This window comes from Electrona antarctica (genome assembly GCF_951216825.1).
Source record: "Electrona antarctica genome assembly, chromosome: 16".
Classification (NCBI taxonomy): domain Eukaryota; kingdom Metazoa; phylum Chordata; class Actinopteri; order Myctophiformes; family Myctophidae; genus Electrona; species Electrona antarctica.
Window position 1 is genome coordinate 14962817 of NC_136797.1, and position 20450 is coordinate 14983266.

Here is a 20450-nt window from a genome sequence, read left to right on the forward strand (position 1 = left end):
AAAAAAGGAAAAGTAGTTTAGGGATAAGGGGTTTAGACATGGACGAAATTAGATCCCTAAATATGCTGAGCAGGGAGTAATACTTAGAGCCTGAACACCACGATCAAATAAATGTATATTTGTATTTACATTTCATAAATAAATGTTTTCAATCTATTTGTGAGTTATGTGACTCAATTTATTCCTGATAATGCCCTACAACTCATCCCCAAAAAGCACTTCAGCAGCCGGCACTCATTTTCAGGCCATCTTGCCAACCCCCGGCACAGACTGAAGTTGCAAGTGGAGATATTTAGCAAATATTACAAGATCTTGCAGCAACACCACCCCCTCTGTAGAGCTGTGATTTACAACTTGGCGACTCCATGGGGTTTGCAGAGACAGTGTTGAAATAGGACATAGCTTAGGAAACATTCAGAGTTATTGCGATATTATGCGGTATGCCTCGCCGGTTGTTATATCAATGGATCCTTGAAAATGACAAAGTGAATTGAAACTATACAACATCACAGGCTACCGGGCAGGTTACAATGCCCCTCATCGTAAGTGATGTTTTTGTTAAAACAAATTTGTTTTTTATAGCATTATAGTAATCCTTGCTATAGAGTGTTTGTTCAGTAACTAACTGTCTCTCCAGCACTTTCGTAAACGGACAAATACATTTTCAGGTTGGGTCACCAATTTCAACCAATTAGGAGAGAGAAGTTGAGAACCCATTTATTTATCAGCTTCAATTTTACAGTGTTCCAGTTCAAATGTTGCCTTTTTTCTTTTTTTTGCTTTGTTTATAATCACTTCCAATTTCACTTGCCTATCCAGTTCTCTCTCCTGATTGGATGCAATTGGTATCCCAACCTGTAAATGCATTTTCTGTTAACTAAAAGAGCTGGAGAGACGGTGGAGACCCGTTACTCATGCATAAGCTGCTTTGAACAAGTATTCATGAATTTGAGACCTATATACTCTAAGTAGATAGCAACAGCAGTAGCTGTGTGGGGTGAGTTTAGTGAATGATAAGGGGACGTTGCAGGGCAACAGCAGTAGCTGTGTGGGGTGAGTTTAGTGAATGATAAGGGGACGTTGCAGGGCAACAGCAGTAGCTGTGTGGGGTGAGTTTAGTGAATGATAAGGGGACGTTGCAGGGCAACAGCAGTAGCTGTGTGGGGTGAGTTTAGTGAATGATAAGGGGACGTTGCAGGGCAACAGCAGTAGCTGTGTGGGGTGAGTTTAGTGAATGATAAGGGGACGTTGCAGGGCAACAGCAGTAGCTGTGTGGGGTGAGTTTAGTGAATGATAAGGGGACGTTGCAGGGCAACAGCAGTAGCTGTGTGGGGTGAGTTTAGTGAATGATAAGGGGACGTTGCAGGGCAACAGCAGTAGCTGTGTGGGGTGAGTTTAGTGAATGATAAGGGGACGTTGCAGGGCAACAGCAGTAGCTGTGTGGGGTGAGTTTAAGATTGGCTGGATGAAAAATTAAAGCTTGCTCCCCCATCTGGGACTCCACTCCATACATCTGATGCAATCCAGCATACAGTTGCAATTTGCCAGCATTGGTTGGAGTACTGAAGTATCGTCTGGCTCCGAAATCGCCATAGCTGTTGCAACAGTAGCAGCTTGTATTCTAGCAGTATATGCCAGTCGCCTAACCGCATCGCACGCACACACATGCAGTGCACGCACGCATATCTGCTATTTTTGAATAGCCCAAAGTTCAAGTAGTTAAAATAAAAATATATATACTTTCCCGGTTTTAATGGGTGAAGTCTTAAGTTAACTTAACTTTACAAAACTGCAGTGAAAACTAATTCTGCACACCAAGTTGTGCTCAATTAGACATCCCAATCAAATGGTTTGACATCCAGCAGTTGTCCCCAAATGTGGCCTGTGTCAGTATCCAACTCACTCGCACGCACGCACACACGGCTCTCCTGGCATTCAAACACACTTGACCTTCCATGTGGTAGAAGTACAAGACCTTCCACTTTCTGACAAGTGTCCGCATATTATATTTATTTGAATGGACTGTGGATGCTGACACACACAAGTTCTTATCCAACTATAAATGCACCAAGTCTCTGTGTGTGTGTGTACTGTTGTAATCCACGTAACTCGAGAACCGTTCGCCCCACAGACTTCAAATTCGACACGCGCGTTCCACACCCCCACAGGGAGTGCAGGGCCGGTTGTCCAGAACCGCCCCATAAGCCCAGTGTCCATATTATACTGTATGGAGCTGGCCTGTTCTGAAATCATTCCAACATCTGCATAGACTACATATTTGGGCATGCCTGACAAAGAATATATGGGCATAAAAGGGACACAGACATAATAATATAATATCTGGGTGGGGCATGCATTTCCAACTTGCGAGGCTCCAACGGACATACCAATGCGTGAAACAGTGGACTTCATGAAGTTGTTGTGTGCAACATTTACGGCATCTCAGAGATTCATTCAAGATGGAGTGCCATGACTTTTCCCCCCCTAAAACATAATCATCAGGTAGGCCTATGATTATACTAGGAGCAAAATATATTTTTTAAGTATACAGAAAGTGTTAAAATTTGTTTTTTATGTGGACACACCCACTAGTTCATTAAGTATACCTGGTTTTCACCTTAGCACCACCCACCTGAACGTGCACGCAGCCTCTCCTTGTGTCCGCCTCTCTCTCACACACACACACGGACGCAATCAAACACACGCTTGCCGCGGAAGTTAGTTAGTCACACAACTTAAATTGAAACGTTCTTTTCTTTATGCTCGACAAAAGTTAAGTAGTGAGACTATATCATCATAGGACTACAGTATAGCCTATACATTTGGACACACACACACACACACACACACACACACACACACACACACACACACACACACACACACACACACACACACACACACACACACACACACACACACACACACACACACACACACACACACACACACACACACACACACACACACACACACACACACACACACACACACACACACCAGCCCGTCACCAGACCTACACTGCAGGCAGCTGCATAAAAAATAGACTCACGTTCTTCTCAGTCTCTAGCCGAGACTACATGAAAACGAACGGAATAACGGAGTAACGCACCATGTAGTATCAGTAACCACCCTGGGCAAGACCTACGCTGTAGAGGCTATCATTTGTTTGGGCGGAAGTTGCGGGATTTTAGCGGAAGTGACGCTGATGCTTTACAAATCAGTTTACATTCTTCGCGAATGAAACAAGTGTTGCGATTGGTCGGGAAAATATCGTATCCGGGGGAAATACATCTGACGGATATTCCGGAGGATACATCCGCCGATAGCTTCTCTGCCTAACCAGGCTTTTCTTTTCGCAGATAAGTAAGCCTGGGACCGAGGCTAATCAGTAACCGAGTTACTGAATTAATTTTTTTTTTTTTTTACAGTACTACTGTAGTTACTGCCAAAAATAACGTTGTTAAAGTGACACGTTATTGTAACGCGTTATGTCCCAACACACTGCAGCAGAGTACGGCGTAAATGTTTTTGAGTGACATATGACACAGTAGCCTACAGTAATAATTAGCCCTTACACTGGTTAAAGCTGTACATGTCCTGCTGTAATGTATTGGATTTCAGCATATTGCGTTTGCAATATTACAGATTCAAATCACCATACGAGATCGGAGCTTGGGGTATAATAAAATTTGCCGTGTGAGGCACAATGACAGGATGATGTATTTTATGTTGAAAATGTGTCATTTTTGTCAAGCAAATACATTGAAAATTGACTCCAAAAAAGAAAAGGTACAGTACTGTAGGTACAGTATACCACACAGAACTGGAAACTGGCCTTATAAAGCCCTAGGATTTGTGTACAAGAGTATTGAAAGGAAGGTGGATATTGGCATAGTTTTGATTTTCTTCACCTTAAACTAATGGCCCGGATAATTCATTTTTTGAGGAATTTTGTTTTTGGCCTAAGTCAGCTCCACTGGCCAGGACCTCTGGTAAAATCGCCTAATTGAAAAGGATCATGCTGATCCTTCCCCTTTCAGTAAGATGAGTGTGACTTAGGCCAAAAATTGCCTAATTTGGCGTAAATTAGATAAATTGGATTATTTTGGCCTAAGTCAATGGTTTTGTGACATCATCAGGAGTAAGTCAATAGGCAATTTGCCTAAGACTAAGTTTTAATCCTATTTAATTCAATTTAATCATTATGTTACATAACTGACAGACAGTGTTATTCATATATTAATAGACATTGTTATAAACGTTTTTGGTGAAATGATTAAGACATATATTTGTGTTTTGGATTTCCTTTTTTTCCTGAAAACCTTAAACTTTTTACTTGGGCCATTCGTTTAAAGGTGTAGTGAAATGAAAAATACGTTTCACACTTTTAGACCATCTCCGTGGTCATCATATGGGCATACCTAACAAAGGATGCCAAAAAAAATGGGAAAATTCTAATTTGTGTGTTTTTATATAAAAATAAATATATAAAAAATATATTTTATGGACAAAAAATATATTTTTTATTACTTCCTGAAAACAAAAACGTGCTGCGTGATGACGTGTCGAGGCCCACATTGATAAAAGCCAATAAAAATGAAGCTCACCCGTTTAATTCCCCATATCGCCGCATCCGTCCAAACAGGCAAACACAGCTGCTACCGATTACAGAAATCCTCCGTTTTTATTCCCATTCAAGATAACATCCAGAGAGTGTATTACTCGGTTTCAACTTAATCATCATGCTAAAATATGTATCTGAAAACATTATAGGGTAGAAATAAGCCACATAACAGTAAACTGGTACAGCTGGCCGTCTATCTGAATTGTAAACAAACACACAGCATGCGCTGGTATAGCATAGCTACCGACCCTAGCTACCGTCCCATCGCCTGAAGGGATGCAACGCTCTGATTGGTTCAGAAACTTCAGACCGGTGTTTCAACTTGAAACCGTTTGAAACTTCAAAATAAAATGTCCACCATTTCCGTTGCATTACACCTTTAAGAGGACAACGTTATGAGTAAGTTTGCAACGTCACTCACCGATGCCGACATCCATGTAGAAGGGATCCATACCGACAGGCCCACAGATGTACGTCTCCCCTGGTCAGGTACAGTACAGGCTGCCCCGGAGACCAAATGAAGTCTCTCTCAGAGTGCTGCTCTCCCACCGAGCTCCTTTTCTAGGCAGCCCCTGTTCAAAAAGAATGGACATAGTCCCCTGTTGGAGATCAATCTGTTGAGAGCTCGCCATTCTCATGCGTTAGGAAATCCTGGCTTTCTTCCATTCCAAAGGCAATTGAGACGGAGTGTTGCATGACTGAATTCCAAATCGGGACTTTCTCATGCCGCTGGTAACCTTCCTGCACAATAATGCTACCAGTAGCAGAGTTTTGTTTTGACTGTTTTTTTAAATAAAATGACATGTTCACACCACTTTGTACAGGTTGACATTTAAGACTACTTTGTAATACCTATGAATGGTATCAGGGCTACACACCTTGGCACTTGGTGGTGGTTAAAATAAAAAATATATACACACACACACACACAGATGCTTCCCGGTTTTAATGGGTTAGGTCTTAACTTTCAAAACTGCAGTGAAAACTAATTATTGTGGACACCAAGTTGTGCCCAATTAGACATTCCAATCAAATGGTTTGACATCCAATATTTGTTGTTCCCAAATATCGCCCGTGTCAGTATCCAACTCACTCGCTCGCACGCACGCACGGCTCTCCTGGGCAAAGGAGGTGGCTGAAATGTGCCTGAATAATTAACTGTACAATGTGAAGACATTGAGGGCGGGATAATAAGCCTAGAACCTTGAATAGTCTGTGGAAGTGTGGAGGCAAGTGCAGTGCTGGTAAGCTCGGCCCTATAGCAACCAGACACCACATCGACCCCATTCTGATTCTGGTAGTGGGATGGCATCGTAGCTACGAGTTGTGCGACTTCTTTTCTTTTATAACAAACCTCGAGGAAGGCCCATGCACTGTGTTTACCCAATCCCAGAAAGGAAATGTGATACTAAACACAAGTGTCCCTATTTTGGGCATGTCAACATAGGTGTCGAGAGGAGAGGAGCTGCACACCCAGACATTGTTCTGGTACATTTTAATTGTGCGACAGCAATGACAATATTACAGTAACGGCGACCTGAGGAGTGACCTCAACAGTCCTCTTAGAATGGTTTTGACACACGCCATATGCCTGATTCATTAAAGACTAGACCTGTACGTGCCCGTCGGCCACCGGCCTACTTGGGAACGATGCAACTTGGGAACCTAATAATACCCGTTGTCATAGCACCCGTTTTAACCATCTCTCTGTGTCCCTTTTGTGCCCATACTGTATATGGAGATCTAGTATGCAATACCTGTTGTCATACCACCCATTTGAACTGTCCGCCTGTGTCCCACATGGAGATGTCTGTCTGCCTGTGTCTGAAGAGTGGACTGGTTAAGTAATCAATTAGCAAGTGTGGGGTTGCCATGGCAATCAATTGGCTGAGGCGGACGCATTAAATTGCACAGGTGAGGGGATTTAGGCTGATTAGGCTCACTGGCAGAGCCTGACCATAGCCTTTTGTGGTGGTTCTGGAGAACCGTGGGTCCGACCGACTCGATACCGGGCACTGCACTCCCTGCGGGGGTGTGGAACGTGTGTGTCGAATTTGATTACGTGTTACGTGCATTACAACCATACACACACGCAGACACACGCAGAGAGAGACGTGGCGCATTTATAGCAGGATGGGTGGGCCTCCAATGCCTTTTGAGATTTTCAAGTGGCCCCGGTCTGTGCCCCCCACTGGCACAGACCATGCAAAGGTTAGTAGAAAGGTTGCTTTCTTGACACGCGTCAAGAAAGACGCTGTGTCACAGCCTTTAGACCCCGACTTGTTACCTCCATTAACAGGAGATCGTTTTGTTCTCCAACACACAAACTGTTTTACTACATTTTGTTAGGTAATCCTAAAATAAAATGGCCCAATAATATTTTTTTATCGTTTATTATTAAATATAATGAAGGTCATTTGAAAACATTTATAGCTATAAACACAATCTGTTCCCATGGCGTCATCACTCAAGCGGTATGTCATTTTGCGAAGCAACTGACCATGTGTTTTTCTCATTCAAAAGCAAATCATACCCCGCGTAATGAGGCTCCATTAATTCGGTTTTGTAGGCCAATAATCATATAATCCTGCACCGTAAAACCCTTCAATAAATCAATATTACAAAGACAACTTATGATATTAGCGCATAATTGGACATGTTTCATGGATCAAATTAACCTCACCAGACACATCTGGTTGAGCAATCCTCAGTGCTAATTTGTGCATTTGTAGAGCGTTGCTACTGCTGGGGGGGGAGAACTTTGAATAAACAAGGAATCCTAAATGGATAAAAGTGAGTGCTGGTATTCCTTTCTATAGACTATCTCTGAGTGTAACACTCAAGAGAGTAATTATGCATTTTGCTTTGTGTGCACATCTACAAGTCATTCATATCATACCCCATGAAACTGTTGCAACTGTTGTCATTTTAGATTCTTAGCACTACTGGCTATTCAAAAATATCAGAGCTTGTACAAAATCTTTTGACATACTATAATCGCGAGTCTTCGCAACCCATAGAAATGGTTCCATGACCCCCCCCCCCCCCCCAAAAAAAAAACGGGTCCCGACCCATTGTTTGGGGGAACACTGGCGTACCTACGGGTGACACGTTTAAACATTCCCATACCTACAGCGCCCACATCCCGGCCCTCAGTTTGACCCGGAGGTCGCAACCCCTTCACACTAGCACTGGGTAAATATTTCCTTCCTGACTTGACAGAACACGCTGGGCCGAGCTGTGCCGCACGACACACACACAGTCCCAGAGAGTCCCAGAGAGTGCCTGAGTCAGACAGACGTGAGAGAGAGAGGGAGTAGACACGAAAAGAATAACGGGAAAAATACAGTCTAGCTGGAAGTTGGGGGTTGCATGCGTGCGTGCGTGCGTGCGTGCACATGTCCGTCATGGGTGCACGGTGAAAAATCCTCAATCTTAATTTAGCAAATTGCCTTCCAAAATAAGTAAGGGTCCACTTGAAACCATGTCTCAGAGCTAAATGAACACTGAGGATTTTACCGCGTGTAGAAGGGGGCCGGTCTGAGCCGAGGTCTGTCCGTCCATCCGTCCTGCTTTGATTAAGGCGTCGGGCCCGCGCGGGGGGGGGGGGGGGACAACTCGACCACTGCTCTGGAAACCCCGGAGGACACTCACCACATGTGTGCAACTGGTAGGGGGTGGAGGGGGGATCGGTGGGGGACATTTGAGACTGTTTAAACAAATCAGTGTAGAATATCAGTCACCGAGGAGCCTGCGGGAGACGCTGTTGGTTTGTTCCCCCGCTGTAGAGGCATTTGTCTCCCCGGGACATTTTCATTTTTCCCCCTTTTTTTGTGTGAGTATGAGAGAGAGAGAGAGAGAGAGAGAGAGAGAGAGAGAGAGAGAGAACACTACCTGTTCCACGGCTTTGAGCCCTGGAGTGCTCGGGCAATTTATGGCAATCATGTGTCACAGGCATTAAACTTGAATGCAGCTAATAAGCCATTGGCTGACTGCGGGACCCCCTGACCCATGCATGTGTGAGTGCATGGCTGTGTCCAGCAGACATGCACGTGTAAAAACCCAGATGGTCAGATGTAATAAACATGGCCGGTGTTTTTTGGCTCACATAAAGTGCCACGGCGCTGGTGTTTTATTTCATCAGGGGCCCCCCCGGGGGCATGAATGTGCTCACCCAGACTCTCTCGTGGGGCTTTATGAGGGCGGAGGGTATAGGGGAGGGAAGGCGGTGTTTGTGTGTTTGTAAATGTTAAATTTTTTTATTTTCTTCACTTGTTGTTTTGTTATTGTGGCGAGATGTGTGGTGGGTTGAGTGACAGAAAGAACGAGGTGATGAAAAAGAGGGGAGAGGAGGAGTGACAGTATTGTGAAACACCCAAAATATCTCTCTGACACACACCACACACACACCACACACACACAGACACCTCTCTATTTTCATCCATACTAAATTCCTTATCCCTAAACTTCTTTGCCTGTTTTTTACTATTTTGAAAAACATTTTTGAACAGTTAGACAAGCTCACAACGTGTCGATGTAGATCGGCTAGTTGAACTATTCAAAAATATTTACATTTTCTTTCTAAATATTACAAAAAAAGGCAAAGAAGTTCAGGGAATAGGGGTTTAACATGGACGAAAATAGAGCCTCTAGTGCCTTACAGATATTTGTTGGGACACCCATCCAGCTAGAACCCGGGACAATCCAGTCCAGACCGGGACTTCGGGCCGGGGGAGAGTGTTATAGGACTCGGAGATTAAGAGGAAAGAGGAGGGGGGGCAAGGTTGCCTCCCTGTGGGTGCCGGATGTTTTAGTAAAACAACATGGCGGCCCGGGCCGCGTGACAGAGGCCCGTGCAGCTCCTTCATCGTCGAGGAGGGAGGCTGCGCGGCGAAGCAAGCAAACCAACATCTGTTTTCACTCAAAACAATCAGGGGCCGGCACTGCAGACAGCTCGGGCCTGTTATTAAGGGCTTTCTGGGGCCTGTTGAGGGAAGGCCCAGACGAGGTGATTTATCCACTCTCTGCTGAGTGGACGGGGATTGAGTGTGATGTATATGGCCATGGAATTCCAATCAGTCATCCCTGCCAGTGCACCTACCTAGAAGGACTGATAAATCCGTCCCGCCTTTCCGCAAAACATGACGGAACCGGGCTCCAATTCGCACCCCCCCACAACAAGATGAGGTGGTCCCTACAGTATGCGCAGATTGGTTTCAATGTAAATCTATACTTCCTTGTATCAGTGCAATGTCAACATTGTTAGTCCGAAGCTGACATCTCTAACTAGGGCATCCTGAAATCACATGCACATTACAAGGTGGACAAAAAGAACAATACTAGGTGTTCAACTTTGTTTTAAACTATGCCAACTAATAATCAGTGGACATTATGCAGGGTTTATACATCAGTATCTGCAGTACTGTTCAGAGTGGTACTACTCAGCATTCAGAACAGCCTCACTAATCATCCTTGATTCATCAGTTTCACTTTTCACTGGGGGCAGACTTGCAGAGTACTTTATGTGTCTTAGCTCAGGGCCTTTTAGGTGGTGGGTAGAAGAACGCAAAGAAACAGTATAAAAGGCAAACTTCTGAATACTTCCACTTGGGGACCTGCCTTGTTCCTCCGAGCGCTTCGACAGGCTTTTAAATTATTTGGGGTAGAAAGAAAGACCCTGTGGAGGCTGAATAATTCACTGCAGCCTGATGAAGACTGTAGCCGGCTGCTTCCATTAGTGCAATGGTTCTCAACCCGGTGGTCCACACAACCCTATGGGGTCCATGGAATAATTACAGGTGGTACAAGTGTGTTAAGATGTTTAAAAAATATATATACACATAGCACCATCAATGCATCTGTAATAGTTATAAATAATCAAGTTTAAGAAAACCTTTGAAGTAGTAGTAGGCGTAGTGTGTCTGTGTGTGGGTGGATGAAACATTGAAACATTGACTGTTAAGGGCTTAATATAATTCATTGCGTGCAGTGTTTTTCACTGAAGATAGACAATCTACAAGCTCACAACATGAGCCTGTAGAGCTGCTATTGTATGGCACATGATACTGGCACGCGACTATAAGCATAAATCACTAAATATGAATGAAAGAAAAGTGGACACTCACAACGTGATTGGAAACTCACAACTTATAGATCTGCTATTTTCAAAAGTTTTTTTGTATACCAAGTCTACCAAGCTAGATTCTATGTTGGTGTGTTGGTTATATGTAGTCTACCAAGCTGTAGATTCTATGTTGGTGTGTTGGTTATCTGTAGTCTACCAAGCTGTAGATTCTATGTTGGTGTGTTGGTTATCTGTAGTCTACCAAGCTGTAGATTCTATGTTGGTGTGTTGGTTATCTGCAGCCTACCAAGCTGTAGATTCTATGTTGGTGTGTTGGTTATCTGTAGTCTACCAAGCTAGATTCTATGTTGGTGTGTTGGTTATCTGTAGTCTACCAAGCTAGATTCTATGTTGGTGTGTTGGTTATCTGTAGTCTACCAAGCTGTAGATTCTATGTTGGTGTGTTGGTTATCTGCAGCCTACCAAGCTGTAGATTCTATGTTGGTGTGTTGGTTATCTGTAGTCTACCAAGCTTTAGATTCTATGTTGGTGTGTTGGTTGTATAGTCTACCAAGCTGTAGATTCTGAACATTTATTTTTTGTATTGAAGATGTATTTGGTTCTCTGGCACAAAAGGGGGAAATAAAAACAACCAAAACTAAACAAACAAAAAAGGTATCAGTATTGGCTAAATTGTTATTTTAAACATGTGTATCGGTCAATAACTTCCATATCGGTGCATCCTTACTTTCTACTTTTGGTACTTTAGTACTTTTACTCAATTAAATGTGTAACTCTGGACTGGTTACTTAAGTTGTAACAGAACATTTCTACGTTGCAGTATTGATTACTTTCACTGGAGAAATGTGAGTACTGCTCAGTACACTGAAGCTCTATTGCCTGGCCTGGCAGGAGGGAGGAACGAAGGACGAGTAGTCTCCACAAGGGAGGGGGGAGGGTGGGGGGGATGGGGGGGGGGGGGTCGTCTCATCCTCTGTCTGCCCACTTCAATTACATCAGCCCTGGGCTCTCAAAAGAAAACCAGACCCCCATCTGCCTCTTTCCTCTTTAGACAAGGCTCTGTCCACCAGGCAGAGCAGCGCACACGATGACAAGCCAACTCATGCCGTCAAAACACGACCTCATCGGACCGCAAGAGCAGAGCTGGAAGTCAGCGGGGCAGAAAGGGAGCAAGGGGATAAGAAGGACGTTTGGGTCCTCTGGTTCTTTAAACAGGGTAGGCTCTCGCCAACTAATTATTTCCTTTTGCTGCCTGACCTAGATAATAATGATGATAATAATAATGTGCTTGTGTCTGGTATAGGCCTGTCGCAGTTTATTACAGAATCACAATCATTTGAGATAATTAATCACAATTATCTTACGTAATAATTTCCATTCATCTGTACGAAAACGCCTGGACGACACTGAACACAGAAATGTCATATTTACTGTGCATCCTTATTTCCACATGGTTGTCCACGCTCTGTTTTAACTACTTTGAGCCTCTGGCGGGTCCCTATATTGTGGCCGTTTAGGGTGAAATTCTTCCAAACTTTTGAAAAATGTTCATAAAAAGTTCAAATGTATATGGAAGTGGAAAAAAAAGCTGATTGACAAACAGGTCTAAAGATGGCAGTGGAATAAAAACAAAAAAGTACTTCCGTGCTTACACATACAGACACAGAGACAGACAGACAGTGGTTAGCACCACTCAAAAATAAGATATAACAATATTTCCCCCCGAGATGTTGTAGTGTAGAAGGAAAGTAGCAAAGTAACCTGTCAAAGCACCTCAACATCATACTCAGGTACAGTACTTGAGTAAAAATACTTAGTTACTTCCCACCAAGCTGACGTAGGGGTGGACGATATGGAAAAATATACGTAATAACACTTTCTTTCAAGCAGTATCACGATACATGATATCACGATATTTGTCTCCACCAGGCCGAAGGCATGGGGAGAGAGTATGTTTTGTTTTTCATGTGTTTTTTAGGTTATGGTTCAAGTTACTTAACTGTACAACCACCTAAAAGGTAACAAAAACTGAAAGAAAAAGGAGTAACAGAACATTTTGACCAAAATACTTATTAATTTTGGCTAACAAAACCATTGTTTTACAAAAAGGTATAAATTAAGGTATAGAACTGAAAATCATGGAATGTGCATTCACTGTATCACGATACGATATCTCTGAAAAGGCATTTTATCACAATACGATATTTATCACAATACGATATTTATCACAATATCGACCACCCCTAAAAGCAGCTGACGGGTGAGAAATCCACCTGGCCAGTGTTGCCAGATCTTGCGAGATAAATAAGCAACCAGGTCTATGAAAACAAGCCCAAAACAAGCAACTATAGGCCACACATTAGCACGTTGAACCTACAGTATAGTGCATCTGCTATTTGGAAAAAAGCAATGCGTTGCAAATGCGTTGTGAGCTTGTTCAAAGACAAATCTCGAAAAATAATGTCTTTGGAACATTCTAAATACACAAATCTTGTATGGCGGTCTCTGGCACAAAATATTTTCCGATCTGTAAAGGGTCCTTGACATGAAAACATTTGAGAACCACTGGTTTAAACAACATTTGGGAAAAAAGCCCACGTAAGCAACTACACTTTAGAAACAAGCCCAAAATAACACAAACCACCAATATTTGCAAGCAACTTTGGAGAAAAAAACAAAACAATCACAAAGTCGCTTCTAATAAAGCAGACGTGGCAACGCCTTGCTGTGGCATCATCACCACATGCACTTTGGTGCTCCGACTGTAAGCTGCTCAGACGTAGGATACAGTGAAACGAATGGAGCGAGCAGATCAAACGCTGCGCGCTCGCCTGTGACTAAAATCTACTTTCCTATGAGGCATCAACAGGACAGCAGAACAGGATCAAATTTCCTGCGGTGGGATTTGGCCCCACCTTAATTCCCCATCACCGTCTTTCATTCATCAATTGATTCGCAGGACAATTCAGGACAGGACAGTGGATCAGGAGGTAATAATAATAATGGATTGCATTTTTGTAGCACTTTTCTATGTGCCTATAAGTGCTTACAATGGTCCATTCATTCATACAGTACATTGGGAGGTACAGCGGTCGTCAAGTGTCTTTGAGCAAGGCACCCTAACCGCCCCTGACGAGCAAGTTGGCAGTGGTGGAAAGTAACTAAGTAAGTACATTTCAGTCAGATAACTCACGAATAGATTGAACAGATTTTTATTATAGAATGCTACATTTTCTCCCTGCTCGGAACAATTATACAACCCATCATTAACCATTAAGAGCAGGGAGATATAGATATACAACACCCCCCCCCCCCCCCCCCTTGGGGAACAGAAATAGCAGAGCCCACGGGTGGTGCCGCCCAATTGGTCAGCTGATTGCCACATCAGCGAATGACATGTGGGTCTTGCATAACACCCCTCAAGTATATCTGACTGAACTAACTCCGCAAGCTACGTATCATTTATTCAAGTACTGTAACATCTCAGAGGCAACTATAAAAGTGCGCCTTGTTTCTATAGCGCTCAGTGTTAGTTGTGGGGTGTAGCCGACAGGACACGAGGAAAGCTGTGGGAAAATAGCCTTTGTACAACATACAGTGATACCATTTGCGTTTGTGGTGCCCTGGCCCCCTTTGGGCGAAGTGTGCTCCAAAATGTAATTACAGGCAAACAATATATGGAGTATGAAAGCCTTGTTTGACAGTGGCAGAGCAGTATGATTTCATGCAAAAATGGGACAAATCGGAATGGAAGCTGAAAAATAAGACACTTGCAAACACTGAATACACCCACATAGTAATGCAGCATATTAACCCCTCGAGTACATGTACAGTATGCACCCTTGAGCACAGCATGAAGCCCCTCGAGTATAATCTGACTGAACTAACTCCGCAAGCTACGCATCATTAGTTTGAAGACGAAAAAAAAACAATATAAATGCAAAACAATGATCTGATAAGTAGTTGACAAAGACATCTGGGGTATTAACTGTTAAACAAACATGAAATCGGTCAGTGTTTGAAAATACCGCTAAACGAACCATATAGAGAAGTTTTCCACAATATCCCCAAACTGTAGTTTCTGCCAGCAGCAATTTCAGCGGCACCTTTTAATGCAGCCGCGCGCTAATCCATCACGTCAGTTTGAGCTTCTGGCATGCGGGCACTTCCACATCACACATTATAGGTATCACTCAGGTCAGCCTTGCCTGCATTTCCAAGGTCTGTCTCCTTGTCTGAGAGAAGACCTCGTCAACTCTTGCCCTGAGTGACAGAGCTGGCCAGCGTTACCTTGTGCTGTCAGCCGGCCTCATCCATAACGCCATCACCTTCACTTGGCCATGTCACGCCTCTTACAGGAGATGGATGTCCCCCTAGCCAAGGACAGCTGGGTAATGGCCCTCTCAGCCTGATTTCAAGATGCTGAGAGGGCCATGCTGGTGTACTGTATGCACAATGCCCTCTGTGGGCCTTTTTCATTTGTATTAAGAATGTTTTGGACGGCCTGGGCCATGGCTTAGTGGTTCAGGCACCTTGGCTGGTAATCCAGTCTGGCAGTGTGCCGGGGGTTTGACTCCCGATCCCGACGGCCTTTACTGCATGTCTTCCCCCCCATCTCTCTCCCTATTTCCTGTCAGCCTACAGTCTGTCCCTCCATATAAAATATAAAATAAAGGCGAAAGCCACAAAAAAAAGAATGTTTTGGACAGAACGGTTAGTAGGCATGCGACACCTAATCCAACTAATCGATTGAATCAATTATTTCAAAAATACGTTTTTTTTTTAAATAAAGTTATGCAGTATGTATTTGTTAGTTTTTTTTCACCATCCTAATATAAATGCACCACATCTCTTTGGTCCACATAACTCGAGAACCGTTTGCCCCACCGACTTCAAATGTGACACACACGTTCCACACCACCACCACCACCACCACCACCACAGGGAGTGCAGTGCCTGGAGTCGCATTTCCAACTTGCATCGTCCAAGTAGGCCAGTGCCCAACGGGCACCGCTCTAGTTTTTCAAAATGACATGAATATAGCAGATCTACAACTTCTCAACGTGTTGTGAAGCAACACATTGTGAGCATATCGATTGGCTAATATTACTGATTAAATCAGAGTAATCAATAGTCAATAAAAAAACGATTACTTTTTTTTAATCCACTCCTATATATTAATTGATATACAGTAGTAGGCTATATGAAAATGTGCTTCTCAATTATCTGGTTAATCAAAAAATTGAGTCAATAGAATGATCACTAAGAAAATAAAGAATTGGTCTAGACCAGATAGGCTATAGAGAGTATGCGCATGCTTAAAGTGAATGGCACATCGAGTGGCAAATAGAGTGGCAAAGCAACAGGCAAAGTGAGTTTAACATTGTTTAATGTTGTTTAATGCAATCAGATAAGACTTTTCTGTGTGGATGTATGGGCTGTCAAGGCCAGAAAGTAGTTTTTTGCCACTCAGTAGGCGTTCCTGCATAACTTCCTGGTTTGATGATGATGTCACACGCATACCCTCTATACAGAAATACAGTTGTAAAACAGTTATGTTGGAACATACTGTACTGTAAGACACTTGAGCAGAACAGAACTCACCATTATTGATAATGCATATTCATTCCATTTCCTATATGTTCGCCCATTCAACGGCCCTTTCACATGTTCTGTAATTATGATACTGTGACTCACTAATGGACCTGGACCTGCAATTTCAAATAATCATAGAAAATTACAGGTGCATTAAGAAAATAAATATTGCAAGAATCACGAGTACTGTGTGGCTGCGGATGTGTGTGTGTGCGTGTGCGTGTGTGTGTGTGTGCGCATCCCCCAGCACCCATAGCACCCATCAAGATAATGTTTCTGAACTGGCCATAGCACAACAATGAGATGCATAGTGGAAAACGGAAAGTGTGCATTAGGGAGGACCAATTATGACGATGATGTTGAAAATGGGCGAAGTGCCATGAAATCATTACATTAGTTCATGTTTACGTAAGACGTGGCCGAAGCGGTGAGCATAGACAAACAGAATACCAAAAACACTCGCCACAAAACACTCACCCCGGGCGCAAATCCGGCGACCTCGGAACGGTCTCTACCAGGTGTTCCTAAACGTAACCTCATTGAACAATATGCCTATAAGCCTAACTTTATTCCCTACCTTAACCTCAGTAAAACGGTGCCAAAACCTAACCCTGTTCCTAAACTTAACCTCAGTAAAACCATGCCTAACCATAAACGTCTTTTTTTCTTTTCTTTTTAAGATTTGTTTTTGGCTTTTTGCCTTCATTGATAGTATCAAGGGAAGATGGAGAGGAAAGAGGGAGAGAGACAGGGGAGAGACATGCAGCAAAGGTCGTCATGAACGAGACTCGAACACGCGACGTCAGGCCAGAGCCTTTATGTGGCGACCCATAAACATATTTCTAATCTTATCCTCAGTAAAAAAGAAATGAAACAAAACTAAAACACGAACCGCCCGAGCGTGGGGTCAACGAGCGTGTTTTGGGGCGAGCCTTCCGGTTACCGACCAACATGTGTTTTGGGGCGAGCCTTCCGGTTACCGACCAACATGTGTTTTGGGGTGAGCCTTTCGGTTACCGACCAACATGTGTTTTGGGGTGAGCCTTCCGGTTACCGACCAACATGTGTTTTGGGGTGAGCCTTCCGGTTACCGACCAACATGTGTTTTGGGGTGAGCCTTTCGGTTACCGACCAACATGTGTTTTGGGGTGAGCCTTCCGGTTACCGACCAACATGTGTTTTGGGGTGAGCCTTCCGGTTACCGACCAACATGTGTTTTGGGGTGAGCCTTTCGGTTACCGACCAACATGTGTTTTGGGGTGAGCCTTTCGGTTACCGACCAACATGTGTTTTGGGGTGAGCCTTTCGGTTACCGACCAACATGTGTTTTGGGGTGAGCCTTTCGGTTACCGACCAACATGTATTCCGCCCTGCATGGTCCTTCAACGTAAAAATAATGAACCAAGGCTTTGGAAAGTGTACAGTAGATACAGGAGTAGATGAATGAATCAGAGCATCGACAGGATGCTAATGATATCTTGTGGAGAGAAAAAAAACAACTACATTTAGCCTAAATGGCACATGTGCATACATTCACATGCGTCCACACATGCTGGGAGGTCGGCGGGTCTGTGGACTTGATGAGGTGTATTAGTCTGCCTTATTGACAAACTGAAATCACAGAAAACATGTGCACATTATTACGACCTCCCCTCCATTGAGTGTTATGGTTCCCGTCTTTCTTTTAAGCCATTAGCACTTTGACACATAGTGTCAACCTTTCTGAGAAAACAATCATGCAGATGCACACCCACAGACATGGTTCCATCTATACACTACATACATGCAGACACATGCCGTCATACATTTAAACATATGCATACTGTATATGCAATTATGCATGCATACAGTAGAGCTACTTTAATACATTCACTTTCTATAGATTCTTCTTGTGCGTATATAGTATACTCCTCAATGCATTGACATATTGTCCCCTCTATATTCTCCATATGTCCTTAAGGCTGCAGCATACTATTTGCGGAAACATAGTTTGGCGAGGTCATAAGAACGAAAGTATGCGATTGCAGAGACCATGAACAAACGCATTCCCTTGCTGAAGTTCTTTTCAACACTTGTTGCACGCCCAAGATATTTTAAACGAGCCGACAACACTGCAAATAGCAAGGGGCACATCGTGTGCGAGGGGTCCGAAATTCACATTTCATACTGAATGGGCGAGGTCTTCAGTAATCTCGTCGAGTATTAAAACAATTTATTCCACAGAGAACCAAAGCCGAAAAACATGCGACCATTTCTTTTAAAGTATGCTGCCCGCTTCTTTAGCTCGTAAAATCAAACGCTAGGGGCGGCAATTGCCATACCCTCCCTGGGACCACAAATGACACCCACTGGGAACATAGTGAGGGGAGAAATGCCATTGGAGTGACATGTGAAAAATGTAGCTACTATGAACAAAGGACTTTATTGCTAAAACTCTGTCGGTGCACCTAGACAGCTGAACATGCGTCCGCCCCATGCACGTAAAACCACACAGTGAGCATGCCATGAACAAAGCCCTGTTTGAATACATACACAGAGGCAACAGGGCAAAGGGGACTAATTAAACATTTTACCGATACCATTTGGAAAACAAAATCGCAAAATGCCACCAAATGGTCACATTCCCGAGCCCTCGCTTCTGTTCTGTGTAAATAACACAGCATGCTTGATGGCATTCTGCCTGATCACGTGACTTCATGGCCATGGGCCATCATATCACTCTGAGTGAATTCAAATCAAATCGCACATTAAAAGGATGAAATACCTGCAGGTTTCTAGCCATAATGCACGTTTCCATATCGACTGGAGTGCTTTGATAAGATGACATATCTTGCCACCGTAATCATTCCTATGCAGAGATTTATTTTTATTTGTAAAAATAAATGTTGCTTTGTATGATTTGACCGGATACCTTCGTCCTCTGATGAAACCACATGAAACACAACCAGTACCTTCACACTCAAGTTATTTTCATGATGGAATCATTGGAGCACGCACACGCACACGCACACGCACACACACACACACACACACACACACACACACACACACACACACACACACACACACACACACACACACACACACACACACACACACACACACACACGAACAACTGCTTGCATCGTGAAACACAGCTGAACTTTCACTCATTTTGCAGATTTAATCCCTGATGTTGTCTTCAATAACAGCGATGACAGCATATCCATGACTAGGGGGCACTTCCTCTGTGGAAGATTACCACTCAAATCTCTTAATCCGTCACCAGTTAGTCTGTTTTCCAAACAGCCTTGCAGTTCTGCTCTGCATGTGAGCCAGGAAGCACTCAAGAGGTCTTCGGCCCTCTCTAGTGGATGAGGGAGGGAGGGAGAGAACACAACACAAGAGAGACACCGACATATATATATATGAGAGAGAGAGAGAGAGAGAGAGAGAGAGAGAGAGAGAGAGAGAGAGAGAGAGAGAGAGAGAGAGAGAGAGGGGGGGGGGTCAATAGAACCGTGTTCCCAGTTCGATCCTGGGCTCCACCAGAGTCATTAGTGCCAAAGTGTCCTTGAGCAAGACTCTGAACCCATAATTGTTCCTGATGTGCAGGTTGGTGCCTTGCATGGTTTCAGTCCACATCGGCGTGTGAATGTGTGTGAATGGGTGAATGTAATGCACAATCAATGTAAAGCGCTTTGGATAAAAAACGCTATATAAATGCACTATTTACCATGGTGTGGGAGGAGGAGAATAGTGGAAGAATACACAGGCACCTAAACAAGGTAGGAACTGGGAAGGACGGTGGGAGGTATAGAGAAACAGAAAATAAGACGAACAAATGAATGAGAGCCGGGGAAGAGAGGAAGGGAAGAAGAAATAAGGAAGTAAAGAGATAGATAGGAAAGCAGAGTGGGAGGTAGTGGGAAATGAGGAAATGAAAGAATTGATCTTTAGCAAATCTGGTGACATGTAAAAATAAAAAAAGGGCAATCCCGTTTCCCGTTCTCATCTAAACTGACTATGTTAACAATTTTATTTTGTTGCACTTATTTGCGTCACATTGTGATTTGAGTTATGGAACAGTGCCTTATGCCATATAAAACAGATTTGTACTAGTTTACGAAAACAAACGATACCGATTCATTCATTTTAGTAGTA

The 20450-nt window shown here is 43.5% G+C and overlaps 1 protein-coding gene across 3 annotated transcripts in view; it reads right to left on the reverse strand.

Annotated features, from left to right (window-relative positions):
- LOC306939814 (retinoic acid receptor RXR-alpha-A) overlaps nt 1-20450 on the reverse strand; it is a 329786-nt gene that overhangs the window by 286681 nt on the left and 22655 nt on the right. Inside the window, exon 2 of one of the 3 annotated variants that reach the window (XM_079524538.1) lies at nt 5049-5199. The exons of the other annotated variants lie outside the window; for them this stretch is intronic. Coding sequence (XP_079380664.1) covers nt 5049-5079 — 31 coding nt within the window. The 5' untranslated portion in view covers nt 5080-5199. The remainder of the gene's footprint in view (nt 1-5048; nt 5200-20450) is intronic. 3 annotated transcript variants of the gene reach the window in all.